Source organism: Lutjanus erythropterus, chromosome 4, assembly GCF_056507025.1.
Source record: "Lutjanus erythropterus isolate fLutEry1 chromosome 4, fLutEry1.hap2, whole genome shotgun sequence".
Taxonomy (NCBI): domain Eukaryota; kingdom Metazoa; phylum Chordata; class Actinopteri; order Lutjaniformes; family Lutjanidae; genus Lutjanus; species Lutjanus erythropterus.
The window spans coordinates 5,639,574-5,652,505 of record NC_139320.1 but is presented as its reverse complement, the minus strand read 5'-3'; the positions used below and the strand labels follow the sequence as shown (position 1 = coordinate 5,652,505).

The 12,932-nt window shown below is 40.2% G+C and overlaps 1 protein-coding gene across 1 annotated transcript in view; it reads right to left on the bottom strand.

The window, feature by feature from the left end:
- Positions 1-2,076: 2,076 nt before the first annotated feature.
- ulk2 (unc-51 like autophagy activating kinase 2) overlaps positions 2,077-12,932 on the bottom strand; it is a 49,505-nt gene continuing 38,649 nt past the window's right edge. The window contains exons 16-27 of the mRNA XM_084716813.1: positions 11,848-11,993; positions 11,650-11,730; positions 9,879-10,144; positions 9,612-9,790; positions 8,680-8,789; positions 7,474-7,611; positions 7,115-7,356; positions 6,832-7,010; positions 6,571-6,689; positions 4,990-5,147; positions 4,680-4,815; positions 2,077-2,940 (exon numbers count right to left, since the gene is read on the bottom strand). Of these exons, the coding sequence (XP_084572939.1) occupies positions 2,876-2,940; positions 4,680-4,815; positions 4,990-5,147; positions 6,571-6,689; positions 6,832-7,010; positions 7,115-7,356; positions 7,474-7,611; positions 8,680-8,789; positions 9,612-9,790; positions 9,879-10,144; positions 11,650-11,730; positions 11,848-11,993 (1,819 nt within the window). The 3' untranslated portion in view covers positions 2,077-2,875. The remainder of the gene's footprint in view (positions 2,941-4,679; positions 4,816-4,989; positions 5,148-6,570; positions 6,690-6,831; positions 7,011-7,114; positions 7,357-7,473; positions 7,612-8,679; positions 8,790-9,611; positions 9,791-9,878; positions 10,145-11,649; positions 11,731-11,847; positions 11,994-12,932) is intronic.

Sequence of the window (12,932 nt, the reverse complement as noted above, 5' to 3'; positions counted from 1 at the left end):
CCCATACAAACATACAGTACATACACTGTTGGGAGCACAGCAGACGACTTGAGGGGAGGCAGAGGGATCGAGTGGATGCTGGGCAGTGCAGATTGTGACATATCAGAAGTATCACAAAATTTTGGAAAATGAGTATGAAATCTACAGACGTCACGCTCATTTCAGAAAATTTTATGAGACCCACGGAACAAATATGTGTGTCTTGACCTCAACAACGAACAGTCCTGGTAGAAAGAGTTTTCTGGAAAGTTTCGGAGCTGCCATGAGTTATATTTTTTTCTTTGGCACACCCCTGTTGTGCCAAAGTAGGTTTCCTTATCAAACCCCTTGGCAGACATGAATAAAATGTATCAAAGTCATCTATGTACATATAAAGATTTGTGCTCTTTGACTGACAGGCGGGGCATCTGATGGTATCATCGACGCCCCTCAAAAACGCAAACTGTGATCTCACACACACACTCGCCCCCCTCCCAAAAAGAGGGGGAAAGGAATCATCACATGCACCACATACAAATATATACAAGTTTGCAAACATCAAGTTTTGTTAAAAAAATTAGCTACAGATACTGACAGAACATAAAAAGCTGTAGTATTTTAGTAAAATGAAACTTATTATTAAGGTAACTTGTCAAGTAATATGACCATTCAGTTTCACAATTAACTCCCATCAGGGTTTGAAGTGGACGCCTGATCGGTTGTTGAGTGCTGCAGTGACAGAACAGCCTGCCACCACTGCACAGGATCTCAAGTTCTGCTTTTCTTTTTATTATCTGAGACTACACACCTTCTGACAGTGAGCAGAGAGGCTCACGGTCACCCCAGACTCCTCTTAACCCCTCCCCCCTGTGAGCAACACAACCAACAAGTCACCACGAGTCTGCTACATTCCTATAAAACTGAGTGACAAGGGAAAAAAAACGTGACAAGCATCCTTCTGATTTTTCTTTTTCAAGTGCAAAATGAATACCATGTTGATACGAGCCAATCAAAGCTTCCCACATCTGTATCATCATGTGATTTATCCAACTACTAAATATTTTGACACATTATGGTAGATTAATGTGTAAGAACAGCTATGGAAGAGTATTAGGGCCAGACATGAAGGAAAATAATGATCAGAGGAAGATTCTTTTTCATGCATTTTGTGAACAAAGTGGAAATATTGAGAATAAAGTCTAAATATCAAAAATAAGACAAAAAAAAAACAAGAATAAAGTGGATATATAAAGAGCAAAGTCAAAATATCCAGAATTAAGATGAAAGAAATCAAGAATAAAGTTGAACCATCAAGAATTAAGTCAAAATATCGAGAATAAAGTTGAGATTTCAAGAGTTAAGTCTAAATATTGAGGATAAAGCTAAGAATAAAGTCAAAATATCAAGAATTAAGTTATAAATATTGGGAATAAACTCAAAGAATAAAAGTCAAATAAATTAAGAATAAAGTCTATAATAAAGAAATAACTTATAAATATGGAATATAAATAAAGAATAAATGATTAAAGTCAAAGTATTGAGAAAGTTGAAATGTTGAGTCAAACGTTCAGTACTAATACCATGCATAAGAAAAAATAAATCAGCAGATTTTTTTTGTATTGTGAGAAGTCGAAATGTTGAGATTTGAAATACCATTTTGACTTTATTCTCAAAACGGTATTTCAACTTTATTCTTTGCATTTTGAATCAACATCTAAAAAAAAAAGTTCTTCCTCCTCGGGTTTGGTTTTTTTTTCATGGATGGTACTAATACTGAAAGTTCATCTTAATTCTTGACATTTCAACTTAATTCTTGAAAAAAAACAAAAAAAAAACTCTTCTCTCTTTATTTCCTTCATGCCTGGTCCTCATACTCCTCCTCCAATCCACCAACAAGAGAAAAGTATTTCCAGAGGAGCACCTAATTTATCTTGGCTGTCCCAAGTTTCCCTGGTTGCTGTGCCTCATGGGAAATGTATTAATTTTGTAGACTTGTTGATCATGTGCACAGGGCAGGTATGTTTTGAGGCTGGGAGCAGGAGTGATTAGAAAACTCGTCCCCCTCCTTCACATTTCTTCCTTCAGAACTTGTACAGATACACGTCTCCTCCTCTCAATCCACAATAAAGTGCTTGAGCTAACAACACAAGAAAAATAAAAACAAAGCGATTACAAATCTACGCATTCTTTTGCTCACGTGGCTGTCTACTTTCTGTAACAAGAGTTTGTTTGTGAGTCGGATCTGTTACAGTGATCGGCCAGGAGCCTTTTGCTAATTTCTTCCTTTTCCTTCCACTCCAATACTTGAGGTTTTCAAGATAGGCAGGAAACTCAAACATCCATGTTCTTCTGAACCAATAAATAAGAACAATAACAACTTAAACACAGAGTAAATAACCACTGATATCACATAGTAAGCAGGATTTTAAGAAGATGAACTGCTTCATGGGGAGCTTGAGTCTCTTGAAGCCCACACAGTCTCATAGCCCTGTCCATCTTCTTTTTCTTCTGGTAAAAAAAACAAATGATATCCTGAAAGATGGACATTAGTCTTTTTTATACATATATGTTGATCAGGTGGTGTTCCACCATTATAGCGTAATAAAAAGAATGCACGTGAAAGTGCATGCATTATGTCCACATCCGGTTTCAGCCTTTTGTTTCTGGATCCGTTGTCATCTTTGGTTGTAAGTTTGTGCATCAGTCACTTGTTCACAGCTCAGTCCATGATGCAGCCGGTAGAAGTAACTGATGATAAATACAGATGAAATCTATCAAATGAAAAGTGCTTGAACTGCTACAGGAGGGAACAGCGGCTTGGTGAGGATGGTAGTCAACAGTCTAAGGACGTGGTCCCTCTGAGGGTGTGTGTGTGTGTGGTGGGGGGGGGGCGCTGCTACTCGTACAGTGTGACAGTGCAGTAGCAGAGAGCTGAGATCCTGCGGTCCACACTGGCCTTGTCTGCAGGGAAGATACACAAAACAAGAACATATTAATAGAACTGAAGATGTCAACATATGCTTTTTGACAAGTTACAATTCCAAACCAACATATTTATGTCATTTTGACTAGTATCAATTCTAATTAAAGATATCGATAATTCATTTGTCACTAGTCAAAAAGTTAAAGATCTTGTAAAGCAACAATAAATGTGTGTTCTGAGTTTGTGTAATTAACCACCAGGCCAAATTCAACTGATTGAAAAAAATCACTACGTATTAGGGCTGCATGATCTGGTAAAATAGTCATATTGCGATTATTTTGACTGAAACTACGATCACGATATGAGATATGATTAGTGGGAATGACCGTTTTTGTATTAAAATTTTCATCTTTCAATAATGACTAAAATCATAATAATGTGACGCTTGCTTGTGTCTGTATCAAACAAACATGTTTTATTACATCTGGAGAACAAGATTTATTGCCCAGAGCATCTTCGCAGGACTGTAAAATCTCATTATAATGCAGTTTTCCCAAACATTTTTCCTTTTTCAAAAAATTGCAATTAGTTTCTGGTTCTGCGATTTGGATATTGCACTTGGCCATATTGCGATTTCAATCATTTTTTGATTTATTGTGCAGCCCTTCTACGTATATAAAATTCAGTCTCAAAATCATGAAACAATGAGCAGTTTCCTCTGCTCTGCAGCGCTGGGGGGCATGTCCACTCTGCTGTCTCAATGTCTAACACCACTATAACCTGAAAACAACATGAAACATGGACGCTTCGTCTAACAGATTTACTGGACATGTCCAGACATGTTTGAGCCACCAGAGCCAGAGGACGGTGACAGAATGGCATTTTTTTTCATTCTGTCAGGTTTGTGGAACTGAGGTGAGCTGAAGTGAACTGCTGGGCTGATTTGGACTGAGAGAGTCATTGAAGGTACGTTTGTAACTGACCGTTAGGGAGGGTGAGGCGGACATGTTATTATTCCATAATAATATCTACAAAATGCTTTTTATGCCTTAAACTTATAGGCCAGCTGAAGATATGACAGGAAAGGGAGACAGAGACTAGAGTGGAGTCTTCAGTGTTCAGGTCAGATTCAGTTTTAGTAAATCCCTCATTTCAGCTTAATGAACACCACGTTTATGAGGTTTGAACATTTGCATATAAACTGCTACCCTCTGCTCTGTTTTTATGGACAAATTTCATTGACAGAAATGGCCCCAAAGGGCACATAGACTTCACACTGCAGAGCAGCAAGTCCTGCTGTCATAAATCAGCTGACAAAAACATAACACCAATAAGAAGTGTCAGTGATGGTGTTGGAGGAACAGAAAAAAATGACAAAATGCTACTCCAGCTGTCAATGCTGTGTCATCACAGAGCTGTACGTGACTGACAGGTTGAATGGTTTGACATAACCCATGAGGCTAAAAAAAACATCTGACTTAGCTTTTTCTTTTTCTTTTATTTGAGTTGATTTCTGTAAGACATTTAAACTCAAACACTCATCCAGATGTCAAACAAGTGTCTTCCTAGTGCTGAAGAATTTAGACCATGACATGTCTGGAATTTTGTTTGTACCTAAAAAATTCTCTGAGTACAAAAAACATGGTGAATGCGACAAATAACCCTAAATCACTCGTACCTGCCACTTAACAACAAAGCTGTGGCCGTTCATACAAGTGGTTCTTGCATGAGCTCATTGTGTAAGACTGTGTGTGCATGTCTCAGAGTTTGTACTCACACTTAACCACGTTCTCAATGTCAGTGGGGTCCTGTAGGATCTTGGACAGGCCGTCTAGCAGCATGGCGGCCTTGCTATAGCGGTAGGCTATATCTTCTGTCTGCTTGAACATTTCATCCAGAGCTGCTGACTGAACCTGACACACACAAATGGCATCACATTAGGCTTACCAGTAGAGATTATAGCTGCAATTTACAGAACATACTATTTTAAAAACTTGGTGGAAATTATGAGAATCACCAAAAGACTAAAATTCCCTTTTAAGCCCATATGATGATTTGTGTTTGTGTGCTGTGTATCTGAGACTCACCATCTCCACAGCATGATTGTAGATGAGTTTCTCGGCCGTGACGCTGTTGATCTCGTCCACAAAGCGCTGCTTATCAGAGAAGAAGTGGTTGAGTTTGTCCGTCAGCCGCCGGCAGAGGGAGATGCAGCTTTTGTAACGCTCATTCAGATTCTTCACCACTGAGAGAAAACAGGAAGAGGGCTTAGAATTTTTTGCACAAGTATTCTTGTATTTCAAAGTGACATATTTATCTCCTTATTAAAGAGATAGGTTTCTTTAATGTGGTTGTGTGAGGTACATATCCATAGTCTGGTGGCTTGGGGAGAGGGATATTTGGCTTATATAACAGTGGTTTCCAGGGTGAAAAGGCCGTCTGACAGCAAGGTAAAGCAGTAAAAATATAATTGATAAATACATCATAGCGAAGTCTTTTCCCATGGGAAACCACCATTATATAAGCCAAAGATCACTCTCTCCACACCAACCAAACTTCACTAGTAAAATCAGTAATTTTGCAACAATAGTGTTTGTATTATCGTGTGACTCTGGTGTTTGAAAGGTTAGTTCAGATTCACAGAAGTTACACAAAAACACAAACAAACATATTGAGGCGGCATTAGGCCTGCAATCCTGTGTTCTGCATAGGGCTGGGCGGTATGACAAAATTTTCATATCACGTTTTTTAAAAAAATCATATCTGTTTCACGGTATTTGACGGTATTTTTTTTTCATGCAACAGTGCTCTTACCTACATTTTCTTCTAATGAGAAAAGAATTACTGCAGTTGATTGGCTTTAAACAGCCCATTTTACTGTCATAACGACTGTATCATGTCATTTTTTTTTCATGTCCAGACAGGTAGAAGCATGACCCCTTCAAAGTATGGTTACCATATGGTGGGGACGACTACACGATTAAATGTCCCCACCCACACTAGTCGGAACTAGAAATACTAGTAGTTTAAAATATTTAAAAATAAAATATTTGTCAATATTTCATTCATGCATGATGCCAGTTATCTGTTGCCTCTAAGATTTTATGCAGCCACACGCCACTGGTCGAGGCCACGGCACTGTCATTTCAGCAGCATTTAAAGTACGATTTTGGTGATTGTAGACTGTGATTAACATCTTCAAATGGCTCTTAGTGTTTAACATTATATATATACTAAATTCTGCTAAATTTTAACTGCTTTCTGAGTGTTTTCTTAGTGTTAGACTAGTCAACTTGTCTAAATCAACAAGGAAATTAGTTGCCAGGAACATCCCTAGTGCACACGCTCAAGCAAGCATGCCTGTGGTGTTGGTGCGTAGCAGTGAAATGGGTCCCTGCTGAAACACTTTCCCGCACACTGCACAGGCCGATTTCCCCCATGAAGTTTGGTCACTTCATGTTCTTTAGATGGCTAAAATACATCTTGCTGCTAACCCTGTCCATGGCAGTATATTGCTTAGCTGACTATACCGGTACACTATCGGAACACTATGTCTTTAAGTAAACAGAAAGTAAATATTAAGTAAATAGTCAAAAGTAAGATTAACATACATGCCCTAGTCACAATTTAATTCCAGTAATGGGAGATGATGACTGATATATCCTTACCTTGTTTGACGGCAGTGGAAGGATTGAGCTTGGCTGATTTAATCTGAGCCTTGGCCAGATGGAGGGAGGAAGCCAGGAGCTGAGCTGCCTTCATGTAGAGCACCAACTGCTCCACCTGCCTGTAGGGGGCAGCATAACCACAATATGTAAGACAGATGCACTGCAGCAACACCACTGAACAAAGAACCTCCTTAGTGTTCGTGCTCTCATTAATTGCATGAGATGATCATCAAGTCAGACTAGACCCGAGTCATTCCGTACCCCCACTCTTTACTGAGCTGGCTGATCTGGTCCACAACCACGCTGTCCTGAGGAGGGTAAAGGGAGGCGGCCGACACACCAAGCTCCGTCCCTCCAGCTCGAACTGCCGCCATCTCCAGGACGCAGTCGGTGAATGAAAGCATCATCCGCAGGTGCATCAGGGTGTCTGTGTGCTCACGCTGTACCAGGAATTACATGATGGTGGAAAAGAGAGTTTACCAGTGATTCATGAAGTTTTGATAAATTTTCCTGCTAAAAGACAAGAAATAGACCCAGCCCTCACCTCCATGAGGGTCTCCTCAGGCAGCTCAGGGGCTTCAAATGTGATGAATCCCTCCAAACTGGGAGGGGAGGTCCCATAGGGGACATAGCGCAGGCTGCTGGGTGCCCCCTCAGCCCCAGGGACAATCTGCCCGCCAGCAAAACCTCCTGGAGGGGAGGAGCCCAGGGCCATGCCTGGAGGGGATCCAACATAGACCCGACCACTGGTGGAGCAGAGCGAGCCAGCCGAACTGTTTGAGCCCACTGAGAGAAGGATGGGGAGAGGAGAACAGAGGATCAGGACAGAATAAAAACTTCTGTCAAACCGTCAGTACGAACAACTGATGGCGTAACAGCTCCGCTCAGGTGAAGGGTGCTCACCTGACGTGGTGCGTGGTCGCGTGCCCAGATGGCTGCAGGTGGGAGGAGTACTGCTGTTGGGCGGAGAACCCACTGTGAAGAGGACAGTACGAGGACTCGCTGACCCACCCTGAGGCAGCCCGGTGGAACCTGCAGGCGCTGTGGGAAGAGCAAATTTAGTTGTTAATTCCTCTGCCATACACTGTTGTAACACTGGGCTGCTTCAACAAATATTAATTTAATCTAAGATTAAATTTAATCAGAGTTTAGCAACTCTAGATTTAAAATGAGCAAATCCAGATTTATAGTTACCATTTACTGTTGCACAATAAAAACTAATCTTTGTTAGGTAAATCCAGGTGTATTGCTAAATCAAAATGAAACAGAGCTGAATCAACATGGATATCCTTGCTTACGCAAATTAAAATAAAAAAGCAAAAAAAAAATTTGCTGTGCATATGAATGAGGGGGAAACTGTTAACTTTCAACTGCTTGATGTTCCTGAACAAAAGCATTAGATTGTTTGCTTGATAGAAAAAAACTTTTTCGCCTAGTTAGCTGACTCATGATGGCTCAGCAGAGAAGCTCTAATTTCTCCTCTTTTGAAAAAACTTGTAGGCCGAATTAATGGAGCAATAGAAAGGAATAACAGACGATAAGAAAATGGACAGCGGCACAGTAAGGAAAGAAGAGACCGGCAAGCAGCAACTGGCAGACTGTTCTGATGGATCAATTGGAGTAAGAAAAAGAAGAGACGCATTATAAAACTGTATTGTGTTCAGTCAGTCCCTTAACTTTCTTCAAGGAACTTTATTATTTTGCTCAATCCATCTCAAAAAGGCGGCCATTTTAAACTTAAACCACCTAAAGTGTAACTTTAAGTTAATATTGGATCGTAGTTTGAATTGGAGTTTACCGTTTTGGTCTAACAAAAATAATAAAAATGATCATTTAATCTAGATTTAGGGAAAAAATAAACTGAGGTTTGAAGAGAGGTTTCAATGTATCATTTCTTAATGTTAAGATAGTTTAAAAGTTGGGAACAACTTGATTTCATCTGGTTTAAATGAAGCTATATACCTATAACAGTATCCTTCTGGTGTTATGTTCATATAGAACTTTTTATATAACAAAATACATTAATAATTCCATATACTGACTCAATGACTGACCTAAGGCAACATGTAGAAAACACCACCCACTGTGTGCTCAGCAGTGTACTCGTACCTGTGTCCATGGGTCGCTCTGTGTTCAAGCTGTCAGTGCTGCCCTGATAGGCCTGTCCTCCCAGAGTGATTCTGATTGGCTGCTCAGACAGACGACCTGTACTCACAGACCTGCAGGGAAATCATAGACAGCACAACGTCAAACATTAGACAAAGTGATGTCACATTGTTGACATTGAACTTTGATAATTACATCATTCATACAATGTTTAAATTCTCCATTATGTTTGAAGAGGTCGTTGCACAGAACCAATGACCTTTCTTGTAAAACCTGAAAATCTATATATACGTGACATAAGTGAGATAACCAAAGGTCTATTTAGAAGCTATCAGTGATTTTTTTTGCCTACACAGAAACAGCCTGTTCTCTTTCCCAGATCATCAAATACTGACATTTTGTAACAAGCCTGATGTTAGCACGTGTTAGTAGTTTTTTTTTTTTGTCCAGTGTGTATGGGGATTAAATGTTAACTTGGTATGAGACACTGTGGTTTGTGAAAAAGAAGCGTCAGTATAGTTTTTGATGACCTGGAATGACAACAGGCTGATAGAAATGCATCTGAAACACAATATAACTAGTGTGAAACTAAAACACTCACTTTACACCTAGAAATATGTAAAAATATATAAAGAAGTAACTAAATAAAATGAGTACAGTGTCACATTGGAATTCATCAAATTTAAGGTTACCACTATACGGCTGTGTTACTGGTCAATTATATAATAAATAATGTATATAAAAACTGGAGAGCATCATGACCATCTTATTTGATGAACCATAATGACGAGACCAGACTTGATGTGCATCAATAGATATTAACATCATCAGTCTGACATTAGTTAAAGTGGAAGGTGATATGGGTGCTAAAGAAGTGATGGTGATGTTGATATTTTGGGCAAGAGAAGGAAAGAGACAGAGGGCATGTTTCTTACCTCCCAAAGGTCCTGCTGGCCTCAGGGGCAGCTGGGCGTCCGGTGAGGTACGGGCTGCAGTGGTGGACACAGATATCCCGGGCATCTGCCAACGTCTTGGTGGGCACGGGGCTGTCCGCCAGTGCCATCAAGTTACAGGACGCCTGCGTTTTGGGGATCTTGAACGGTGCTGAAATGGTCTGAATGGAGCAAAATTAAACCTTAGTGACTGATATTTTAGTTGATTTGGTTTTGACAATCTGAGTGCTTAATAATGCCTACGCTCACCTTCGTTGGGGAGCCGATGATGGTAGGCAGCGGGGACTTCTGTAGCCAGTCGGAGGTGCGGGGGGAGGAGCCAAGGAGCTTGGTGGGGGAAGAGCCGAGGTTGGCCGGGCGGCCGAGCTGAGGGGAGTGGCTGCAGGAGGAGGAGGAAGGCTGAACGGGATCTGATAACTGTTTGTGCAGTTTCTGTCTGGTCTGGTAGACCTCGGTCAGGGTGGGAGCGCTCTGGAGCCGAGCCCCCAGGAGCTGAGAGGATGGGACGGGGGAACCTGGAGAAAAAAGAGGGGCTGGATTAGAATACTTCAGATCTATACTTTATAATGAAGCAAAAAATATCATATGCTATGACTGACACGTTTTACAGAAACCCTGTGCTGATCATAAAATCTGCTTGTTTGTGTGTCTTTCCAAATAGGGGACAAAGTGCTGTTCTCTGTCTGGCTGAAGCCTCAGTTCAGACAGCTTCCCTCTTTTAGAAGAAACCATCACCATGACAGCAAACCTCTTGACACAACAGGGAAGAAGTTGTAAGACATCTGCAGTGTTAATATACTGTATCAGCGGCGTCAGAGACGTTTAAATAGACTTTGACTTATGGTGACTCATGCCCTATGACAATAATAAAGCCGTGACACACATGAGAGAATCAAAACAACTCTACCTGCAGTGAATGCTAATACTGCCAACTTTAATTGAGGTTTAATATATTTGTCAGTTAAGCTTCTTTTGCACACTATACCCCATACTTTCCTTCTTTGCATTCGTATGGTTCATCAGTGCACTCCATGTTTAATACCCTGCCTTTGCTAAATTCAAAAATGATTCTCAATTTTTCTACACAGTTAACCGATAACCATTTTCTGTTCTAACAACCCACATTCCCCACAAGACCATTTAACAGAGTTCTTAAACCTTTTCTGAAGTCAAATTCAAGCACTTTTCAAGGTTTTCCAGCACCTTCCAGCTGTGGTAAATGGTAAATTTATAATTCCACAGAAGGGAGACACATTAAAGGAAAACTAAAATGTGTCACCTGTCTGGAAGTAGACTTGGCATCCTATTAGAGCTGCAATAACTATTGCATCAATTGATTGGACATTAATCAATTATTAAATTAATCTCAGACTAATTCTCTGATTTCAGCTTCCTAAATGTGAGTATTTTCTGGTTTCTTTACTCTTTTCTGCCAATAAAAGGAACACCTGAGTTGTGAACAAAATATCTGAGGATGTCATCTTGGACTTTGGGAAACACTGACCAACATTTTTCAACATATTTATTTACATCTTATGGACCAAACAACTAATCGGTTAGTGGAGAAAACGATCAGCAAATTAAGTGATGCCCACGTGCTCCACATGTTTGATCTGTGACAAGATTATGACAGGATTAATAAATCTATTAATTGTTTTGAGTCATTTTCAAGGAAAAAGAGCAAAATGTTCTGATTTCAGCTTCTTAAATTTGAATATTTTCTGGTGTCTTTACTAAATTAGTCTCTCTTTGATTAATTTTATTTCTTTATCTAAAAAGCATATCTGACTATTTAGTCAGATGATATTATTGTGATAATAATTCAATTACAATTTCAAGCACTTTATCCAAAATCCAAGCACTTTCAAAACTTGAAAACATTACATTAAAATTCAAGCATTTTCAAGGATTTCCTGCACCCGTAAGAACCCTGATTAAAGCTGGATCTTTTTTATGTGAACAAGTTGGCACAGTAAGGTGTGGGTTAACCCAGTGACCAGACTATGTCATGAGAACTGACCTCCTGAGGAGCTGCGGCTGCGAGGCTCGTGATTCTGCAGGTGACAGCAGCAGTGACCCAGCTGCTCAGGGATGGTGCCAACTGCAAACACAAACAGTTATTTTCGGTGTGAGCTTCTGTGTTGTTTAATCCATGTCTGGAAGGTGTTATTAAAAAGATGATTTGCTCTGAGACATGTCTGGGCATGTCCGTCCTTACCAAGAGGTGAGGGGGAGTAAGGCCGGGAGCTGCCAGTGGAGAGACGCCTGCCAACTGTCTGAGGGACGTCCGCGGAGCTGGGGGACCCCGAGCCCACCTTGGGAAACCCCATTGGGCTAGTGTTGGAGCGTCTCACTGTGCCAGACCTAGACAACACAAACACACATCACAAAAAACATAGTTTAGTGTGGTGCACATATCAGGAGATGTAAAAGTCATTCCTTTTTCAGAGGAACGGGAATATTATGTTGCGTTATTCAACACTTAACTAATTCAAAGAGTTCAGTAATAAATGAATAAATACAATTCTTGGCTTCATCAAGGATTCTGTTATTCAACAACCCTCTCCCAAGTGACTTCTTTCTTCTCCCTTTGGCTGATTTCAGCCAGTTCTGCCAGTTAGTAAATACATGTTTGGCAGCTGAGACAACCCATTACTGTACAAGACCTGGGCACCGTTTGGAGTCACACAGAAACGAAGCATGTGTGGGAGCATTTGCTGTGCAGATTGCTCATCTCAAATCTATCACACTAAATATCTCGTACAACTGCAGAGAGTTGCATAGGAGTTACAGTATTTTCTAAAACCTTATTGGCAATAAACTCATAAGGTCCTTATCACCTGAGGTCTGTGAATCACAAATGGAAAAACAAAATCAGTTACCCAGAATACATCTGTAGATGCTGGGCTACATATTTTCTTTAAGGTGCCCTGTTGAGTTTGAATATAAATGTAACTTTTATTTGTTTACAGGAATCCCTGGGGTCTAACAAACTTACCAAAATCATCATAAAATACATTTGTTTGAATATGTTACATGCATTATTTAGATTCACATTTGAAAGCTAGCAGTCTTCTTCTTCCTTGATTGATTGTTTGGACATTGCTGTTTCTTAGTGTGTCACCTCTTGATCAGCAGAACAGCTAAAAGCAGGCAGGAGTGTGTAGATTATGGTGTTGCCCACTACTCCATTGTGTGTGCAGGGCATGAAAACTGTGGGGACCCACTAATCAAGACAACTAGTAACTAGTACTACTAGTAGTCAAATGCTCCACAGAGTACCTTTAAGTATCCTTGAAAGAT